This window comes from Centroberyx affinis, unplaced genomic scaffold (genome assembly GCF_046629955.1).
Source record: "Centroberyx affinis isolate AG114_WGS23_722 - 3 ecotype Tasmania unplaced genomic scaffold, CSIRO-AGI_Caff_v1 ptg001349l_1, whole genome shotgun sequence".
Lineage (NCBI taxonomy): Eukaryota > Metazoa > Chordata > Actinopteri > Beryciformes > Berycidae > Centroberyx > Centroberyx affinis.
This window is the reverse complement of record NW_027279842.1, coordinates 43,090-65,000: the sequence shown is the minus strand read 5'-3', so window position 1 is coordinate 65,000 and position 21,911 is coordinate 43,090. Positions and strand designations below refer to the sequence as shown.

At 42.1% G+C, this 21,911-nt stretch overlaps 1 protein-coding gene across 1 annotated transcript in view; it reads right to left on the bottom strand.

The window, feature by feature from the left end:
* LOC139649469 (copine-4-like) overlaps positions 1–21,911 on the bottom strand; it is a gene marked incomplete at its 3' end in the record, with an annotated part of 51,187 nt that overhangs the window by 4,216 nt on the left and 25,060 nt on the right. The window contains exons 2-3 of the mRNA XM_071525881.1: positions 17,914–18,093; positions 2,442–2,513 (exon numbers count right to left, since the gene is read on the bottom strand). Of these exons, the coding sequence (XP_071381982.1) occupies positions 2,442–2,513; positions 17,914–18,093 (252 nt within the window). The remainder of the gene's footprint in view (positions 1–2,441; positions 2,514–17,913; positions 18,094–21,911) is intronic.

The window sequence follows — 21,911 nt, the reverse complement described above, 5'->3', positions numbered from 1 at the left end:
TATAAAAAAAAAAAAAAAGATTTAAATGGTTATGTGTTCCCACTACAACGATAACTATAAAAACACCCAAAACCGTAACTGCAACTATATTTTTGGTTCCGTCTCAGAGCGAACAAAGGTAAAATATTTCAACTAGTTCTCTCTTTGGATGTTTTAATAGTTGTATAGTTTATAGAACCATTTACATCTTTTTATGGACCGTGAAAACATCCAAACCATAACCATAACTATATTTTTAGTTTGAGCAAACATTTTCAACCAAACCAAACAAACCAGAAAAAGGGGGCGGAGCATTCAGTAGCTCACTGCAGCGACATCCGGGCCAAGACTTCCTCTTCCTCTTACTTGAGACGTGAGAGTCGAACGTTTCTCCACACAAAACACAAACATCGATACTTTCTGTAGGTGTTTTAGGTCCGGACGACATTTCGGCTAATCTCTATAAACAGATATCTGCATATGAGACGTCGTCTCTCAACTAAATTCAACTCCATTCTCGTGTTAATTTACATACATCCACGTCTTCCGTTGCCCTGTAAACTTTATCGTTAGGTCACGTTATTACCTGTGGTGTCTAAGTGACGTTAGTGGAATTATTTAACCCGTAACCGTCGTGATGCTTCAGTGGAGTGAACTGAGCTGAACACACACACTGTGGGTCTGTACAGGATCTGTGCTCCTTCTGTCAAGCAGCTCCGCTATGAGCAGAGCTTCCTGTTCTTCTGCCTCGCCGCCATGTTGACGCTCAGAGCAAACCAACACACACACATCTATCAGCAACTAGAAGGGAAACTCAGACCTCCGCCAAGGTTCTTGCTATTATCGCTTGTTCGTGAGTCGGATCCGGATCCGCTCCAAAATGTAATGGGTTCTTCCTTGGCCCATGCTACACCCTTCCACCAAGTTTCATGAAAATTGGGCCAGTAGTTTTTCTGTAATCCTGATGACAGACAAACAAACAAACAAACAAACAAACTAGCAGGGCACTCGGAGAGCGCAGACCTCCGCCAAGGCCAATAGTCCAGTCTGCTATGATATGCAAATTTTGTGAATCAGATCCGGATCCGCTCCAAAATTTAATGGGTTCTTCCTTGGCCCATGCTACACGCTTCCACCAAGTTTCATGAAAATCGGCCCAGTAATTTTTCCGTAATCCTGCTAACAGACAAACAAACGGCACCGAAAACATAACCTCCTTGGCGGAGGTATAATTCTGTTTTCTGATGGATCGGTGTGGCTGCTGCCTTAGTGTTGAAAAGCTGTCCTAGTTAAATAAATACATGGGAGCTTTGGCAGCAGCAGGTGGTCTTCATGTGTGTCCTGCAGACTGCAGAAGGTCTGATTCTCTTCTAAAAATCCTAAACCCAAATCCCATCCAGAAGCGTTTCATCCTTTCACAGAGGTGAAAAAAAAAAAATTTGGAACGGGTCTGAAATTCCACCAAAGCCCAAACAGGATTTCACAGCATCGGACTCAGATCCTGGACGGACTGAAGCCGGTTCAGCGGAGCGGCCGGACTCCTCCAGCTCAGAGGATTAGAGAAATATGAGCCAGACTCAAACCTCAAGCTTTCAGCAGAGATATCACTGCTGACTGGAAAACACACACAGCAGGAGAGTTTGACTGGAAGGAGGAGAGGAAGAGGAGAGGAAGAGGAGAGGAGGAGGAGAGGAGAGGAGGAGGAGAGGAAGAGGAGGAGGAGAGGAGGATGAGAGGAAGAGGAGAGGAGGACGAGGAGAGGAGGAGAAGAGGAGGAGGAGAGGAAGAGGAGAGGAGGAGGAGGAAAAGAAGAGGGGAGGAGGAGGAGATGAAGAGGAGGAGAAGAGGACGCTTACTGTCTGTTTTAACGTCTTTTAAGGCCCAAGAAATGACTGTGCAAACATTCAGTTCAAATAAGAAAAAGAAACAAAACAAAATTTGTAATGATGTGTGAAGAAAGAAAGAAAGAAAGAAAGAAAGACAGAAAGAAAGAAAGAAAGAAAGAAAGAAAGAAAGAAAGAAAGAAAGAACCTCATTTGAAATACTGTACTGCTTTGGCAACATGGGTTTCTTTTGAGAGAGAGAGAGAGAGAGAGAGAGAGAAAGAGATAGGGAGAGAGAGAGGATTTGGGAGTGAGAGAGAGAGCAGGCGAGCAAGGTTGGGAGTGATAAAGAGAGAGAGAGAGAGAGAGAGAGAGAGAGAAAGGGGGGAGAGGGATAGGGGAGAGAGAGAGAAAGAGATAGGGAGAGAGAGAGCATGGGCGAGCGAAGTTGGGAGTGATAGAGAGAGAGAGAGAGAGAGAGAGAGAGAGAGAGAAAGGGGTGAGAGAGATAGGGGGAGAGAGAGAGAGAGAGAAAGGGAGATAGGGAGAGAGAGAGCATGGGCGAGCGAAGTTGGAAGTGATAGAGAGAGTGAGAGAGAGAGAGAGAGAGGGGCGAGCGAGGTAGAGAGTGAGTCTTACAGTGATAATAGCTTTCCCCACGGTGCCTCCTGGTCTCAGCAGAGCTTTGGACAGTTTTCTCTGGGACACAATCTGTGGAGACAGATAACACACACACACACACACACACACACACACACACACACACACACACACACACACACACACACACACACACACACACACACACACGGATTAATGCACATGTATGCACCTATGTATGCACACACACACAAGCATCAAACCTATAGAAACTCATAAAAACATGTGTGCATATAAGCATGCAGAGGTACAGAACACCTGTACACACACACACACACACACACACACACACACACACACACCCCTAAGGAGCCCCACAGTGGAACAGTGAAGCTGTCTCTCCTGTTGCTCCACAGGAAACATCACAGCAGCGTTTCGATGGGAGGTGAGCGGAGGCGTTTCACACCGCCGGGGATTATGGGAGTTTGAAGACAACAATACGCCGAGCTGGCAGTTTCCCTCTGAGGCTCAGAGTCCTTCCTGCATCACAGCTGATCACATGACATCAGGATGGTTCAGTGTGTTTAAAGGTCCAGGAATTCAAATTCTCCTCTATTTATATACGATCAAAGATATTTAATGATTTCATTGTAAAAATCTGATTTTATTTGAGTGGTTAAATTTAAAGTTCTTGCATTTTCAGAAATCCAGTTCAGTCGAACGCATCACAGCTGGACTCGCTCCTGATTGGCTCCCTCACTACAGAATGACTGAAATCCGTCCAATCAGGATCCAGTCTGCAGCATCTGAACTGAAAGTGTCCACTCAGCAGGTTTTACCTCATTTGAATTAGAGGAGCCGCCGCTGTCGGCCAATCAGGAGCCAGGATTGTGACGACTCAGTCTTCACATTCATTCAGTTCAGCTTTGAACTAAACTACATTAATCTGCAGAACATCATGATTTATTCTGATCCTGATCTATATACAGTTTGTTTTAAAATATTTTTTTTTAATACTTATAATGATGAAAAAGAAAGCTGTGTAATTTTATAAATTTTTAACTTATTTAGTCATTTAAATAGCTCGTAAATAATGAGTTTACTCAGAAACAGGAAAGATATTTAACAATACAGTACAGTCCTCCTATGCTTTGTTAAACTTAGTTAGAAATGTAATGGTGACACGATCACCAAAGATATTATATGAAAGGTTATTCTCTCAGTTTGCTCAACACAAGTGTGACACAGAAAACTGTCCTGTACAGAGCCAGGGTCAGGTGGTCAGGGGGTCAGGTGGAATTCATTTCCAGTGCATATTGTTCAAGAGAAAACTAAAGATCGGTTCAAAATTTTGTTAAAACAGCATCTCCAAATACTTCAGGAACCATAATTGAATTGTGTGTGAGTAAACTAGGAAAAAATGTTGCAGGAAATAAATGTACCTTGGCAGAGAATGAGAAATGTATTTTAATATTCTATTTTCTTGGAAATACATGTGTGAAAGCGCAGGATGGATAAATATATAATTTAAGAAGGTCATTCAGACAAGGATTTACAAGTTTGCTATTAATTCTTGAGGAATTGTGATTGATTTATAATTTTTGTGTTTGGCTTAATGTCTGGATGACAATATTGTTTCTCTTCCGTATGTACTTGATTGTTAATTAAATGAGATGAGCTGTTTTGTGTGTTGTGTTTATGTGGTTATAGTGTGTATGAGTGTGTGTGACTGAATGTGTGGTGGAGCCCAGGAAGAAGAGCCAATGCTTATGCTGGAGCTAATGGGGATTCTAATAAAGACACAAAGACAGTGAGTATTAATATATACCTACAAAATCACATAAAATGAATATGGGAACTTTAAGGTGTTAAGATAGAGAGGTTGTACCTTTAGACCAGAGGTTCTCAACTGTTTTTCAGCCAAGGACCCCTTACAAGATAGAGAATATACCGGGGACCCCCTCATTCTGATTTATGATTTTGGGCTATATAAATAAAAATTGACTTGACTTGACATGTATGTCCCTTGGAATAATCTGACGTAGCCTATTTTTTTTTACACTTCTATAGTCTTAGTTATGTGAAAGAACAACACAAGAGAAATGTATTAGAAAGACATTAGATATGTATTACAAATATTTGCACCATCTCAACACAGAATACCCATAAAACAATCAATCATTTAGCTGCAAGTAACACTGTACCTAAACAAAATATCAAAGGGAAATCAAGAGAAAAGAGCTCATTTGAAGTGCATTTCAGAACATACACACACACACACACACACACACACACACACACACACACACACACACATACATATCAAGATAAAGTGTTTCACTCTTAGTTCATACGTAATGATTGATAAAAGTCTAATCATAAAATAAATGCAGGCTATAACAAACTGAACACATGCCTGCATTGCAATTGGACTCATCCAACTGAACCGCAAATTTAGACTCTCAATCTTTCCAGGAGTTGTGACTTGATATCAGAAGACATGTCCTCAACTCGTCATCTGATGGTGTCATTTGACAGAGGTACACTTCTTTTCACGGACCCCCTGGCAGCCCCACTTTAACCCCACTTTGAGAACCACTGCTTTAGACTGATAGAAACATGTTGAAATGTGTTGAACAGGTTTTACAGACACAAACAGACCAGGTCAGAGGGTCGACTCCCACTGATAATAAAACTGTGAACATCCTCATACAGGAAGGTGCGTTTGGATAAAAGCCTCCACACAGAACAGGCTGAGTTGCGTGTTTTCCGTGAGGCGGTGTTACATCACGTTACATCATGCTCGGCATTGTTAAAGAAAAATGAAAAGCAGCAGGAGTGAAGAAAGGAATGCGAAGTGGTTCCTGACATCAGAAGGATCATCGGATCCCTCCGGACAGGAGCGCAGAAACATGACTCATCAAGAGAAGAAGACTCACACAAAAACTGAAAGTAAAACTGAAGTTCCTCCTCCAGCGTCTCTAAAGTCTGCAGCATCCAGTCTCATTTATTTGACCGAGGATCTGAAGCTGCACAAGGAAAATTCTGCATGTTGTGGCAGTGGCAGCAAGAGGCGACTGTTTGAATTTTGAAGGACTTCATTACCCAGAAATCCTGTCAGGTTTCTTATGGTTTTTTCTATTCCAGGTGAGTTTGGATTTTAAAAATGATGAAAAACTAGTAAATGTTTAAAAAAAAAAAAATCAAATTACATACAGCTTGCATTGCAAAATGACTGAGGGAAATTCAGAGGTGTGACCAAGTCAACTCTGCTCGAGTCCCAAGTCAGTCTCAAGTCTTGAGGCACAAGTCTCAATCAAGTCCCAAGTCTAAATGTTGATTACCAAGTCAAGTCCAAGTCATTAATGTCAAGTCTCAAGTCTAAATGTAGAACAGCAAGTCAAGTCAGAACAAATCAAGAGTCCAGTATCAGTTTAATATCTTAAAGAAAACTAAATATCTAGGACTTTTCAATGCAATATGGTTTTAATAGGATAAAAACTTGGTAAGAGCATCATGAGTTTGATTTCTATAATCAGTTTCAACTTCAATAAATTCAATCATTCCATACAAATTCAGAAAACAGAATTTAAATTCAGTCGTCTGCTGGAACAAATCTCATCACTTTCAATCTAAGTCATTTACACAAACACAAGATCTCAAGTCAAGACTTTAGAAACCTTTTCAAGTCATCAGAGTACAAGTCAGAGTCAAGTCCCAAGTCACCAGAACCCAAGTCAAGTCCAGTCTCAAGTCTTCTCTTCATGCATCAAGTCAAGTCTCAAGCAATTAAAACTGGGACTGGAGTCCAAGTCATGTGACTCGAGTCCAAGTCATGTGACTCGAGTCTCCACCTCTGGGGAAATGTAATCTAGATGTAAACAGAAGTAAACAGACTGTAACTCTACATGTCTGTTATTCTCCTCTAAGTTCCCCACTGTCTTTTTAAAAGTTCAATATTTTGGTTTATTTTTGTGTTTGCAGTCACTTTCTAAGAGTAGGTGTCACTTTTTTCCCACATGCTGGACATCTCATCTTGGAACCAGACTCTGTTGAAACTCGACTGCTGAAGTGCCGACGTGAAGCAGGCCGCCGCCCGGCTCTCCGGCTCTCCGGCTCCTCCGGCTCGCCCGGCTCTCCGGCTCTCCGGCTCTCCGGCTCCTCCGGCCATCTGGCTGCGGCGGCGCTGGCAGCCGAGCCACACGCCGCTGGCACCGAGAAACACGAGAAGAGAAAAAGGAGGAGGAGGCTGACGGCTTTTCCCACCGCCGCTATCGCTATCCGCCGTCAAACTGTTTCGGCCCGGAGTCTCTCCAGTCTCTCCAGCATCATCTGGGCTGATTATTTCATTACAGACTTGGCCGGCTTCCCCGTCTCTCCCCGCAGGAGGAAAGCGGCCGACGCCTTTAACTCCCTGCATGAGCCGCCGCCTTCAGATTACACTCCAAGTTGGTAAGTTCACTTTTTAATGAGTCTGGAAGGAGATGGGTGGAGAGGAATGTCTTCTTCTTCTTCTTCTTCTTGTTCCCTCTCTCCTCTGTCACAGGCCTGACAGAACAGCCTCTCAGCAGGGAAACACAAGGTTGGCCACAGACAATGGAGGCCCTTGCCATTAAAAAAGTCCCTCTTATCCTTCATCTATCCTGCTTTAGTGCTGCAGACAATCAGTTTACTGGAACACAAAACTCCAGTGTCTCTAACCCAACGAGCACCAGACCGAGCACTTTTCCTCTTGGGTTTTGGTGCAGCAGTAATTTAGCAAACATCCAGCAGAAAGTGAAATATCCACTACATTTGTAGAGTCTAAGTTTCAAAGTGAGTAAAATCTTTATTTATATAGCAAACCATACCAAACCAAACCAGGGTTACAAAGCACTTCACAGAACGAAAGGAGCAGCAATGATGTAAAAGAAACTTAACAGAAATAAAGAAAAATACAGACTATCATGTCTGTATTTTTCTTTATTTCTGTTTCTTCAGTTTCTTTGACATCAGATTAGGAAATGAAATAAACGCCAACCAGGCAAACAACACAATCAGAAACAGAAACAAAGGAAAATACCGACATGACGGAATAAAGTCGAAAACAGAAAATAAAAGAAAATACAAAAACGAGGCAGATAATAAAGTGAGAGGAGAGCTCCCAGCAGCAGATGAGTTTAGAGTGTTTCAGTTTAAAACTCTCAGCGGTGTGAGCAGATCTCACAGTCAGAAGGCAGCTGAGCCTCCACATGGTTTCAGAACCGATTTTTCTAAACCATCTGCGTCATAAAAACACCGCGCTGCAGATCAGAGGTGTTCAGCCATGAAGAGTCTGCAGGTTCCCCATCCAAACAAACACTGCAGCAGCTGATTTCACTGATTAACACAACGCCAAGCAGAGAGGCGGCGGAGTTGGCAGCCCTACGTAGAATAGTTGATAAAAGGTGAGAACGTGTGGATGGGCGGCAGTTATAGTTTTGCTGATTGGCACTGCTGCCAGGTGTGACAGAAAAGTGAGACCAGCCATCTGTCACAGAGAGCCAAGAGTCTGCAGGTTTCCCTTCCAACAAAACACCGCGGCTCTTTCTGGATCTGCGTTCTTGTTTCCTCCGTGAATATCTAAACGCCGAAGCTCAGTTCCAGAACAAAAGATCACGAGGATGGAAGTTTACTTGCTTCGGATGGAGACTTGACCTATGAGAACAAATGCAAAGTCCCAAGATTCATTGTGAGAACGACACACTCGATGTGAAAAATAACACTGCACTGTAGAAATGTGGCTCGCAGTCCTACAGGTCCTCAGAGCCCAGGGGCCCGGCTGGACTTCATCCCAGCTGTCTAATCAGGGACTGAGTTATACCTGCAGTTCTCTACCAGGTGAGACAGAGACCTGAGAGAACTGAGAGCCACTGCTGTAGATCAGCGCTGTCCAGCCATCTGTCACAGAGAGCCAAGAGTCTGCAGGTTTCCCTTCCAACAAAACACTGCGGCTCTTTCTGGATCTGCGTTCTCGTGTCCTCCGTGATGCGTTTTACGTAATATCTAAACGCCGAAGCACAGTTCCAAGACAAAAGATCATGAGGACGGATAAAGATCTCGCTACAGAACAGAAACGAACGAGAGAACGAACAGAAAACTCCAAGATTCACCGGGAGAACGACGCACCATGTCCATGTCGGCTGCGTTCTCAACCTTTTTCATATCAAGGGCCCTCGTTCAGTCCACATTAGAGCCACAGACCCCCATTTGATGAGATTTTGTCTCTCGGACCCAAATCTGAGAATATTTTTATTGTCAGATATGATTTTGTCCAGAATCCCATGACTATCTGTATTGTAGGTAGAGAGATAAAGTCATTCTTCTACATTCTCTAATCGTGTTAAATGAAATAATGCTGAAGTGGAACCCCCTGGAACCCCCTCAAGGACTCCTGGTGGTCCCCAGACCCCACATTGAGAACCACTGCTCTACAGTACAGAGCCCGGTGGAACAGCTGGAAAAATAAACACCCGTGCGTCTTAATTGAAGCGGACAGTCCATCTGAAACTTAGGAAGCGTCTCTGTTCAGTTTGTTCTCTCATGAAAGAAGTTTCTCCACCAGTACTGATCTTGGATTTGATATCTAGCCTCCATCAGCTGGTTAACACGCCTTCCAGCAGAGAGAGGGAGCGACTAAGGAAATATGGGCTGGGCTCCCAACTATTCTTCTCTCAAACGTACAATCCATTCGCAACAAGATGGATGAACTGGAGGTTTACGCCAGATGTAAGCGTGGTTCTAGAGACACATGCCTGCTGGCTTTTACTGAGACGTGGCTGGGAGATGGGATGCCCTGTTCGGATGCACCGGTGGCCTCTCATAACAAATCCACCGGAGGCGGACTATGCTTCTACTTTAATGAGAGGTGCTGTAACACTGTCATGGTCCGGGAGAAAATATGTACCCCCGACCTTGAGCTGCTATCCATCTCACTTCGCCCCTTTTACCTGCCGAGGGAGTTTCCCCAGCTCTTCTTCACCCTTGTCTTGTCATGGTTGTGACTTTTTGCCTTGTTCACTGTCTAGGCTTTGTATTTCTTTGTGTATTATGTTTCCCTGTCTAGTTCTTTTAGTTCTACGTGTACCATGTTTCCTGTCTGCCCCAGCTGTGTCTCATTTGTAATCACCCCCCATGCGTATGTTAGTCTTGTTCCCCAGTCGGTCTTCCTCGGATCATTGCTCTGTTACATGTGTCAGCTTGTGTGAAGAGCTCTGGTTTTTGGTTGCCTGTGTCACCTGCTACCTGTTCAGTAAACACCCAGTCTTGGGGTTTTGATCACCACCTGCCTCACTGTCCTGCATTTGCGTCCTCACCACACCTCCCCGTGACATGTTAACCCTAACCCTCACCTGTGCAACTACTAAGAAGAACTCCACTATTGACTTGTGCTATGGCTCAGTGCCTGGCGCGTTCAGATCCCTGCCCATGCCTCCTTTTGGAGCATCCTACCACAATAGCGTACTTCTAATGCCGATCTACAAGCCCATCTGTAAACGACGAGAGCAAACAGTAAAAACAGTGAAATGCTGGACGGAAAACAGCATTGCCAGTTTACAAGCTTGCTTTGATTGTACAGATTGGGATGTCTTCAATAGCTCATGCTGTAGACACCAATATTCCCTGTAAAAACATTACAGTATTCCCTAATAACAAACCATGGGTTACCGAAGAACTAAAAAATGTCATAAAAAAGAAGAAAAGCATTTTTTATACAGCCAGGAAAAGAAAGAAATTGCCAGAGAAGTAAGGGATGAGATAAGAAAAGCTAAAAGAATGTATAAGGATAAGGTGGAACATAAGTACAGTAGCGGTGATCTTCAGGCAGCTTGGAGGGGAATCAAATCAAATCAAATCTGTGTCCTCAATCACTCAGAGAAACAGTGACAGGAAACCTCTTAAAATCGAGGGAATAAATGATGCTGATCTCCCAAATATTTTTAACGATTTTTTTGAAAAACATGACATTTCTGAAAATGTCTCTCTCCTTTAGAGAGTCTCTCTCTTCTGACTGTGATATTGTCATCAGGCAGAAATGTGTTAGAGATCTTTTGAAACATGTAAACATCAGGAAGGCCCCTGGTCCAGATCACATGTGTGGGCGTACACTGTGATACTGTGCTGACCAGCTTAGCGGTGTCCTTCACCATATCTTCCAGATGTCACTTGATGGTAACCAAATCCCTGCTATCTGGAAATCTTCTACTGTGATACCTGTCCCAAAGATCACCAATCCTAGGCAACTTAATGATTTTAGACCAGTCACCCTAACATCATTAATAATGAAAAACTTTGAGAAAATTGTTAAAAACTTTGTTCTGTCAACTGTGGATGGAAAACTTGATCCACTGCTTACCAGGCAGGGAGAGGTGTGGAGGATGCAAAGCTTTTAATATTTAATAACCTACATAAACACTTAGAAAAGCCACAAGTCCATGCCAGGCTTTTGTTTGCTGACTTTTCATCAGCATTCAACACGATGCAGCCGCATCTTTTAATAGGAAGGTTGCTATGTGATTTTAATTTGCCTCACCGGCTTGTATTATGGATCTTGGACTTCCTGACTGACAGAGAAGAGGGTCTCTGTAAACGGCCATTTCTCAGACTCTGGAGCTCCACAAGGGTGTGTCCTCTCACCCTTACTCTTTGTTATGGACACTGACGGCTGCAGAGCGCTCAGGAGGGAAGCTGTTTGGTCAAATTTTCTGACGACACTGCCTTGCTGTCCCTTCTCCGAGGTCCAGAATCAGAACCACGGGAATGCTCTCACTGATTTTATTTCTTGGTGTGAAAACAACTTCTTGGACTTAAATGTTTCTAAAACCAAGGAACTGATTATTGATTTTAGACGTAACAGAGATGCAGCCAAAGAGTGCATCATACATAACGAAAGTGTGGAAATTGTCACATCATACAAATATTTGGGTACTATTTTTGATGACCATCTTAAATTTGATGTGAACACTGAGGCTATTGTGAAGCGGGGGCAACAGAGAATTCACCTCCTCCGTAAACTAAATTCCTTTTCTGTCAGGCCCGTCATCCTTTATCGTTTTTATCAATCTTTTATTGAGAGTTTTTCTTTTATCTGCTGGTTTGTTTCACAGCCTCACAGTAAAAGACAGAAACAGTCTGAACAGCATTGTTAAAATCTGTTCTCAGATCATCGGAGTGAAACAAAGAGACCTGAATTCTTTCTGCAACCAACAAAATCCTCCAGAAACCAGCAAGTATTTTGGTTTCTTCTGGACTTGTTCTTGCGAGTGAATTTTCTCTGTTGTCATCAGGGCGTCGTTAGGTTTTATCTGCTTGTAAAACTAACCGCCATTCAAAATTGTTTATCCCCTCTGCAATCCGACTTTTAAATGCTCTGAAAGTTTTGTTTTTTTTATCCGATCTTTTATTGTGTTTACCAGGTTTATTTATCAACATTATTTATAGATTTTATTCCACATTTAAGCTCCTTGGTGTAATGTTTGTTTGTATGTTGTTGGAACTAATTGCCCCTAGTGGGATTAATAAAGTTGTTTTGAATTTGAATTTGAATTTGACTAATCAGTGAAATCACCTGATTGGTTGGAAGGAAAACTTGCAGCCTCTCAGCTCATGGCTGGACAGACTGCTGCAGATGTCAGGATGGCATCATTTCCACATTAGGTCTTTTTTTTAACTTTATTTACTGAAAAACCTTTTCCTCTCTGCAGGATGTTGCTGTTGTGCATCTTCCCATTCCCTTATCTGTCCTGCCGAGAGCGCTATCACTCGTTATCACATCTCCCATGGTGCAATTCTCCATGTGTGTACCGTTCCAATGCCGCATTTAAGCTATAATGAAAGCTCCGATGGTGGTTTCATATTTCCAGACGGCAGATAGGAAGCAGGAAAACACGCAGCTGCTGCCTGACAACAACAACAACAACATATTTGCCAAAAGCAGCTTTTCAATGAATGAAGGGAAGAGACTCTATTTTCTCATTGATGCCAATGTGTTTATAAAATGGTACAATGGGGTTTTTCAACAAGCTTCAAAAGGCATTAGGGTGATAAAACTCACTCAGCACATGAATGACTGTGGAAACTTTCAAGTCAGGTGAGAAAAAGGAAAAACACCAAAGTTGCAAATATGTGGGGGGGGTTTTTTTTTCCCCCTGTGTGAAGCGCGGCTCCTCTCCCAGCTGGAGGCTTCAGATAACAGAGAGACACAGCAGAGCCTGACAGCAGAGACAGCAGTTTGATTCAGCTGCAGCTTCTTACAGAGCCGCCCTCTGCTCGCTTGTTTCTGCTCGACACCAGTGACTGACAGAGTGTGTTTGAGTCATAATTAAGTTTGCTGATGAGACTGTCAGCCTCCTGCAGGACCAGGAGGTGGGCCATGGTCCAGTCTTGGACAATTTTATCAAAGGGTGTGATGACTCATACTTGCGACTCAATGTCTCTAAGACAAAAGAGATGCTTATCGACTTTCACAGAATCCTTCCTGTCACGGCACCGACTTTCATCAATGGCATAGCTGTGGAGACAGTGAGCCAATATAGGCACTCGGGCTCCATCCTGGATGACAAAATGACTTTTGATGCCAACACTGACTGTGTTTACATGGACTTGAGTTTCCCGGTTATGATCGGGTTTTTGAAGTATCCCGTTTTTGTGTTTGCGCATGTAAACATCATATCCCGATTTCAGAAACCCGGATAAGCCCTCATCCCGGATTTGAGAAACCCGATTATGCTAGCCGGAGTACTCCGAAAGAAACCGGGAAACTGTTGCATGTAAACATCTGATCCCGGTTTCTGACCGCTGCAGACTACCTGCACAGGCTTCAGCCGAGAGACGAAACAGAAAAACACAAACAACAACGAGTTTTGTCTTTCGGTGATGAAAGAATGAAATATACTTGGCAGTTTAGATGGAGAAAGCATGGAAATGCTGAGCTGTTCAAGTCTGTAGAGACAGACTACAGGAGGCCGGTTTCCAACACGGACAGTGGAGCGAGTCAGGTCAGGAGGAAAATACTGAAGAAACATTAACGTTACTACGTGGCCAAACATCAAAACAAAAGAAGTGGCTCTGAACAAGCAACTTTCAAATTTATATTAAATTTAGTATAAGACAAAGTGGTCTCATTTTCAATAGCCACAGTCAAATTAATTTAAGGTTAACAGTTATAGAGGAATATCAGATTAACGATTTCAAAATTGCTGGTTTGTGTTGTAAACATCACAGGCGCCTGCAGCATGCAGTAATCAGTAACCGGGATACTAGTATTTATCATGAATACGGGGATATGAATAACCAGATTTCTCTGTGTTCCATGTAAACGCCACATCCCGAATATGATCAAAACCGGGATAAGCCTCATAGGGACACTTAAGTCCATGTGAACACAGTCAGTGACTCCATCTGCAAAAAGGCCAATCAGAGACTGTTTTTCTTGAGAGAGTTTAGGGGTTTTAACGTTGACAGATCGCTCTTGATGTTGTTGAAATGTTTTATTCATCTTTTATTGAGTCAATTTTAAGTTTTGCAATGATCTGCTGGTTTGGCAACCTCAGCATGGTTAACAAAAACAGGCTGGGAAAGATTGTTAAACTCTGCCAAAAGACCATTGGCACTGACTTGAATGATCTTGGCCATGTTTATCAAGTTAGAGCCACTCAGAGGGCAAAGGTCATTCTGACCCTCATCTCCCTCTTCATGCAGTTTCAGCTCCTGCCATCAGGGAGGAGGAACACTTTCCCTAGCAGAGCCAAATCAAACAGATATTTGAAATCATTTGTTCTGTCAGCTGTTGGGTTTTTAAACAAGCTGTAGGCCGAGCTGCTATTGCACACACACTTTAACAAAGGACTGATGGACTGTTAGTGCTTTATATCTCATTGCAACTTTATTATGATGACATCTACTGTATGTTATATATGTATTTATGTCTTTTATTTATTTATTTTATGGTTTGTATTGGTTGTGTTGACTACTGTTTGCAAATCAAATTGCCCCTCGGGGACAATAAAGACTATCCAACTCCAACTCGCCGCTCATCAGCTGAGGAAACATGGAACCAGTCTGCAGACCGGAGAAACCTGCAAATTGTTCAGATCCTTTTTTTTTTTTCAGAGAAGTTTTGATATTTGTGCGACGTGTCGATGATTTGCACGGCAGACACACACAGAAAAATAAAAAGGTGCAAACTGGAACTGAAAATGGTTCTTCAGAGTGACGCCATAGACAAACCACTTCTGGTTCCACAGAGAACCTTTCAGACCGAGGTTCATTAGAGAACCAGGTCTGCTCTCCTTATAGACTCCTGCATTGTGTTTTTATTTATCTGCTCTTGTTTCGCCTCATTTACAGATACACAATATGGAAGGGTTTGGTTATTTTCCACATTTATGCCATCACCCACCATCCAATAACTAAGAATTACATAACGTTACATTATATTATATTATATTATATTATATTATATTATATTATATTATATTATATTATATTATATTATATTATGTCATTTAGATGATTTTGTCCAAAGTGACTTGCAATAAGAATATACGGTTCTTTGGGATATTAAAAGGTTCTTCAAAGCTTCTTTCTGGGACCAGAAATGGTTCTTCTATGGCAGCAGTTCTCAATGTGGGGTCCGGGGACCACCAGGGGTCCTTGAGGGGGTTCCAGGGGGTCCCCAGCAAATTGATGAATTGTTAAACTTCAGCATTGTTTCATTTACAATAAGTTAACACTGTTAGAGAATGTAGAAGAAAGACTGTTCTGATCAGTTTCTCTGTTATCTCTCTACCTGCAATACAGACAGTCATGGAGTTCTGGACTGAATCATATCTGACAATAAAAATATTCTCAGATTTGGGTCTGAGAGACAAAATCTCATCAGATGGGGTCTGTGGCTCTAATGTGGACTGAATTATGTTCCTTGATATGAAAAAGGTCTAGAATCAGTGTTCTGTGGCATCACTGGTAGGTGATCAGCTGCTGTGTCAGCAGGTGAGATGAAGCCTCAGAGCTCCACAGTGATTCAGCTCAGATGTGAAGTGGATTATAAAACGGCACTAAAACACCATTATTGATTTTAAAATTCTGTTATTAGTTTATAAGGCACTACATGGCCTTGCACCAGACTGCCTCTCAGAAGTGCTTTTGGTTTCTGAAGCAGGAAGCTCAGATCCTCCGGTTCTTCTCTTCCAGCTGTTCCACAAAGCAGAACAGAAACATTTGGTGAAGCTGCTTTGAGCTGGAGCCTTCCAGAGGATCTGAGGAGCTGAACATATGGATATTTTTAAATGTAAACTAAAAACCCATCTATTCAGTCTGGCTTTTATGTAGTGTTTTATAATTTTATGGTTTTAGTACTTATTTAATTTATTATCATTATTATTTATTTTTTTCTATTTTGTTTTATCAACATTTCACTGTTGATCATTATTATTTATTTTATTCTATTTTATTTTATTAACATTTTACTGTTTTACTATAATCAATTTATTTTGTGTAGTATTTCATAATTTTATTTTTATTGTTATTTTTATTGCTTGTATTATCTTGTATTGTTTATCTTTTATTATCTTAACTACCCATCTTTTATTGATGTCTTATTCAAATGTTTTTGGTAGTTTTGGTGTGCATTAGTCTCTAAATCCATTTTTAACATCCTACGTTTTGTCAATCGCTTGTAAAGCACTTTGATTTGCATTTGATTTGTTTGAAAGATGCTATATAAATAAAGTTTGACTGATTGATTGATTGATTGATTATATTAAAAAGAAGAACGTCACCGTTAACACAGTAAATCTTCGATTCTTAATTAAAAAATTAAATTATATTTTATATAATAATTATATAATGATTAAATGCTATTCTTCAGCCGGGCAGTATAGTCCTTGAGCAGCAGCTAAACGAAGTGGTTGCTAAGTAACACAAAAGTATCAGTATGAGTTATATGGTTATATTCAGTTAGTGCATTAATAATTAAATTGACTGTTATGTGAAGACGATGAATGCAAAAATGAAAATGACTTCATTTGGTTGGAGAGTGTTTATAGTCCATGGGCCAAAGCCCAAAATGTCACTTGTCGGTACCACTCAAGGTGGCAAATTCTAATAAAAAATCAATTTTGAAAAGGTACATGTCTGTAGATTATATTTTGGTATGATAACCATTGCTGAATGGCAGCTTACAATAAAGTGGATTGTAGGCGCTGATGCATATCCTAATTTAGGCTCATTTTCAGGACCTTTAGTCATGTTTTATGAGAATATGTTTGATATCATTTTACAGGGCAGCTTCTTAGCTTTCATCCAAGCCCAGTTGTGAGTCTGTCTGACAAATAAAGAGGTCACATGGGCTCTTCAAAGTGTCAGTGACATTCATTTTTTCCACAATTTTCACCTAAACTATAGTCTTTATTTGAGCACTGTGACATCTGGGAACATCACAGACACAAACATCAAAAAGTGGAATACTCACAGGACTGAAAGGATTCAGAAAAGGTATAATCTACCCAAACTATCCCATCATGAGGGGAGATATTGGCCTTAAAGTAGAAGAATGACTTCTCGAGGGAAATCTCTCACTTATGTTCTTGATTGTGAGTAATATGGTGAGTTGTCATTGTATTATGAACTGGCCACAGCACATAGGCCTTCTACTTAATGACACATACTACTCTTCAGACAATTATTATCATTATTATTATTATTATTATTATTATAATAAATAATATTATTTATTATACTATTATTATTATTGTTATTTGTTTTTATTATTTCCTTTTCAGAGAACCCTTTCAGTCTCATGAATGAATGTTTTATGCTATTTTATTGTTTATTTTATGTTTTTTAAACTAGTTTACTGTACACACTCACACACACGTATACTCACACACACGCACACACACACGCACACACGCACACACACACTCACACACACGTACACACACACACACACACACACACACACACACACATACAGCAGTACCTCCAATTCTGTGAATTGTGTGTCAAACTCCCTGTATGTCTTGTATATGGCTGACCTGAATAAAATTAATTTCCACCTGTTCTATTCTATTCTGTTTCTATTCTATTCCCTTGATTCTTGCCGCACACCAAGTCTCTAGGAAAAGTTCCTTTATTTTATATGAGACAAAAAGTTTAGGAGTTCAGGAGTTTAGGAGTTTTGTTCACTCCTAAACTTTTTATCTCATGCAAAATAAAAAGAGGTGGGGAAGTAACAAAGTAAAAATACTTTGTTACTGTAGTTAAGTAAGATTGTCAAGTATCTGTACTTAAGTTTTTCTTTCACTTAAGACTTTAAGTTAAGTTAAGAGAAGAGAATTTTTTAGATAATGACTTTTACTTTTATACTTAAGAGAAAGTATAAAAGTACATAAAAAGTACTTAAATTTACCTTGAGTAAAGGTTTTGAAATGGTACTTCAGCTTTTACCAGAGTATATTTTTGTTTGAGTATTTGTTCTTTTCAGACCCACCTGTCCCAGCGTACACTCCACAGAGCCCAGGAAGTCGGCCTCCTTCAGGCCGTTGTGGCTGCTGCTGATGTCGTAGAGCTCGAAGCGAATCCGCTGAACCTCTTCAAAATAAAAGTCCAGAGTGAAAACCTTGGAGAAGGTCGGGTTGATGCAGCTCCGGATCACTTCAGTCCGCTCGACCTGCAGGGACAGACAGGATCCTGTGAGACATGTTTCCAAGACAAATAACGTAATCTGTGACATTTTCCTTTTAAATAAACTAGAATTTATAACCTCCTCTCCTCTCTCCTTGTCTCCTCTCTCCTCTCCTCTACTTGTCTCCACTCTCCTCCCCTCTCCTTTCCTCTCTCCTCCTCTCCTTGTCTCCTCTCCTCTATCCTCTCCTCTCTCCTTGTCTCCTCTCCTCTCTCCTCTCATGTCCTTGTCTCCTCTCCTCTCCTTGTCTCCTCTCCTCCTCCTCTCCTCGTCTCCTCTCCTCCTCCTCTCCTCTCCTGTCCTTGTCTCCTTCTCTCTCCTCTCCTTGTCTCCTCTCCTCCTCCTCTCCTCTCCTCTCCTCTCCTCGTCTCCTTCTCTCTCCTCTCCTCCTCCTCTCCTGTCCTTGTCTCCTCCTCTCTCCTCTCCTTGTCTCCTCTCCTCTCCTCTCCTCCATGGTGGGACACACAAACACACAAACCGCTCTCCAATTACAGTAGTGGGATCTCTCTCTCTCTCTCTCTCTCTCTCTCTCTCTCTCTCTCTCTCTCTCTCTTTGCCAACTGAATGTAGGAATCCCCCCGCAGGTCATTTTTTTCGGTCCTTTTTGGGACTTTTTTGGACCCGGTTCCCCTTCACTCCAGTTGTGTTGGAGCAGGCTGAGACTGAGCCACACCAGCAGACTCCCTGAGTGTTTTATTGACCTACAAACTCCACCTGTGTCCCCGCTGACTTGAGGCTGAGGAGAAAAAAACGAGCAAATTGTTTTTTTCTTTTGGGTGAACTGTTCCTTTAGTGAAACCAGTCTCCGGTCTGGGTTTAGCGGGCAGACCGCGAGACGCTTTAATGAAAAACTCTTTAACTGGATCTGTGTGGTCTGTCTGCGCTCAGCTGAAGACGCAGAGAAGAGTCTGACCGGGAGGACGGAGGGACGGAGGCCTCCCGCTGGTCCTCAGACTGACGCTGAACTACACTTCAGGCTTTGAGCTGAACTGAGACAGACAGCAGGCCGAGCTTCAGAGTCACTTCATCAGGACAGTCGGCTTTTAATGGATACATGCTGACTGCTGCAGGGATCAAACCTGTGACCTTTCTGTTACGGGACAGTCTCTCTCTCTCTCTCTCTCTCTTTCACTGGTCTCTCTCTCTCAATTCAATTCAGTTTTCAATTCAAGGTGCTTTATTGGCATGACAGTTTACAAACAAACAATATTGCCAAAGCATGTAACAAGAAATGAATCATCAATTAACCAACATCTCAGAACATTAATCCCATGTATCATTGTGTGTGTGTGTGTGTGTGTGTGTGTGTGTGTGTGTTGGTGTGTTGCTGTGCCTCCACTATCCACTGGCTATCAGTGTCTCTCTCTCTCTCTCTCTCTCTCTCTCTCTCTCTCTCTCTCTCTCTCTCTCTCTCTCTCTCTCCTCCCTGCAGGTTGCCACTTCAGCTAGACAGTTGCTTTGTGTTTGCTGCAGCGGCTTCATAAAAACATCCAGAACAGAAGAGAACAAAACAAAACAAAACAAAACAGACTGAACAAGGCAGCGGACAAACAACAACAAACATCAACAAAACCAGACAGACTAAAGGGTGAAATTACGATTACAGCTGAGTCAGCAGCTTCCATCTGTTTCCCCGTAAACAAGCAGACAGAGAGGAGGAACATTCTGCATCTGAACTAGAAAAACACAGAGAGGAGGAACAGACTGGGCTGCTCCTGCAGGTGGATGGAGGAGGGAGGAGGAGGAGGAGGAGGAGGAGGAGGAGGAGGAGGAGGTGAAACCTGAGGAGAGCAGCGGAGTTATTCTTCCTCTTCACTCTCAGCCAGCAGTTTGCCTCGCTCGCACAATCTGATCTGTTTCAGTTGTCATGTGATGTTTATATTTACACAGGAAAAAAAACAACAACAACAGAAAGTGATAGGGGTCCGAAGACGCCGCCCTGCTGGACTCCAGACTCCCTGCTCAGACCTGAACTGCATCAGTTCACCTTTATTTCTCAGGTTCCCTCTGCTTTTATGCTTTTATTTGACAGAGACAGGAAGGAATGGGAGAGAGAGAGGGGAGGACATGCAGCAAAGGACTGTGGCCGGATTCAAACCCGGGTCACTGAGCCTTATGGTACGTGCTCTACTCAGTGAGCCACCGGGACGCCCCCCCCCCCGGCATCGAGTCGTTTTAAGGGGCAACGAGCCAAACAGGTTGGACTGCTCTGGGTCACTGCTGCACCTAAAGAAGACGAACCTCCCATTCTGCTTATGTTACTCCATCTGTGAGTTTTAAATGTGGAAACTTAATGAGTCACATTTCACATCTGCTCTCATACTGGACTGTATATCTGAGTCAACCAGCTATACTAAAACATCCTACTGCAGCAGGAGTACTGTGACTGCTGATACTGAAGTAGAAGTAAAAGTTCTGGTGTGAAAATCTCCTTCAGTAAAAGTACAAAGTGTGTGATCTAAAACGTCCTCAGAGTAAAGGTTCCTGAGTTCCTCTTTAGAACAGAGAACGTTGTCAGCTGTGATCTTTTCCATGTGACTCTAACAGGAGAGAGGACAGAGTTCACACTAGATTCTTTTCACTGGAAACATTAGAAGTGAGAAAATAAAGTGCAGAAACAAAGTAAAGTCAGATTCCTCTTCTCACTGTGAATGGATCCACAGTTTGTCAGTTTACAGTTGATCCAGTTTCTGTTGCTGATGGAGAGACACACAATCTGTTCTGTGATGGATGGATTTAAAATGGACTGAAGGGAAAGTCACACTACTGACTTATGAAAATATACCAAAGTTTTTTCTGTGTGTAAAAGTACACAAAAAGCGACTCACTTAGTGTAATTGGAGTAAATGTAATTAAAGTTACTGCACCCTGCATCTGAAGTTCTTGGTTGGAAGCTGCAGATGCTGCTCATACTGTTTCATTTATTACCTCTAAGGAGGTTATGTTTTCGGTGCCGTTTGTTTGTTTGTTTGTTTGTTTGTTTTTTCCCAATACAATTTTATTGCATTTTAATAAAATTATATTGACAGTAGAATCCCCATCACCCTTTCCCCCCTCCCTCCCTCCCTCCACCTCAAGCATATAGAACATCACCCCAACCGACCCCAAACAATCCTTGGGTCTACATTGAAAATAATGTTAATAATGATAATAATAAACCAAAGTAAATTCAAGTTTACAGGGCATACATAGGACCAAATTGTTTGTCTGTTAGTAGGATTATGGAAAAACTACTGGCCCGATTTTCATGAAACTTGGTGGAAGGGTGTAGCATGGGTCAAGGAAGAACCCATTACATTTTGGAGCGGATCCGGATCCGACTCACGAACAAGCGATAACAGCACGGACCTTGGCGGAGGTCTGCGAGTGTCCTTCTAGTTTATTGTGTTGCTTTCTGTCTCCTCTCTGTTTTTTTCTCCCAGAGTTTCATTTGTTTGATTTTGTGCTGCTGCAGCGGAGCGGTTTCCCCTCGGCGGTCATTAGAGCTTCATCTCGTCTCAGTAAGGAGACGCAGTGAGATGATGTACGCTGTGGTTCTCTGTTGTTTATGGAGAGCAGATGACCTGGACTCTGACGAGTCACCCTTCACAGGTCAAACACCGCAGGTTGTTTTTAACATTTTAACGAGTCCAGAGGGAGGAGGAGGGGAACGTCTGAACCGCTCTCCTGTTCCTGCCTCTTCAGACTGACTGACACTCTGAACAACAACAACAACAACAACAACAACAACAACAACATGGCTCAGGAGGAAACACATTATTCCACCATTCAGATTCAGGTACAGATTATAAACCATTAAATCT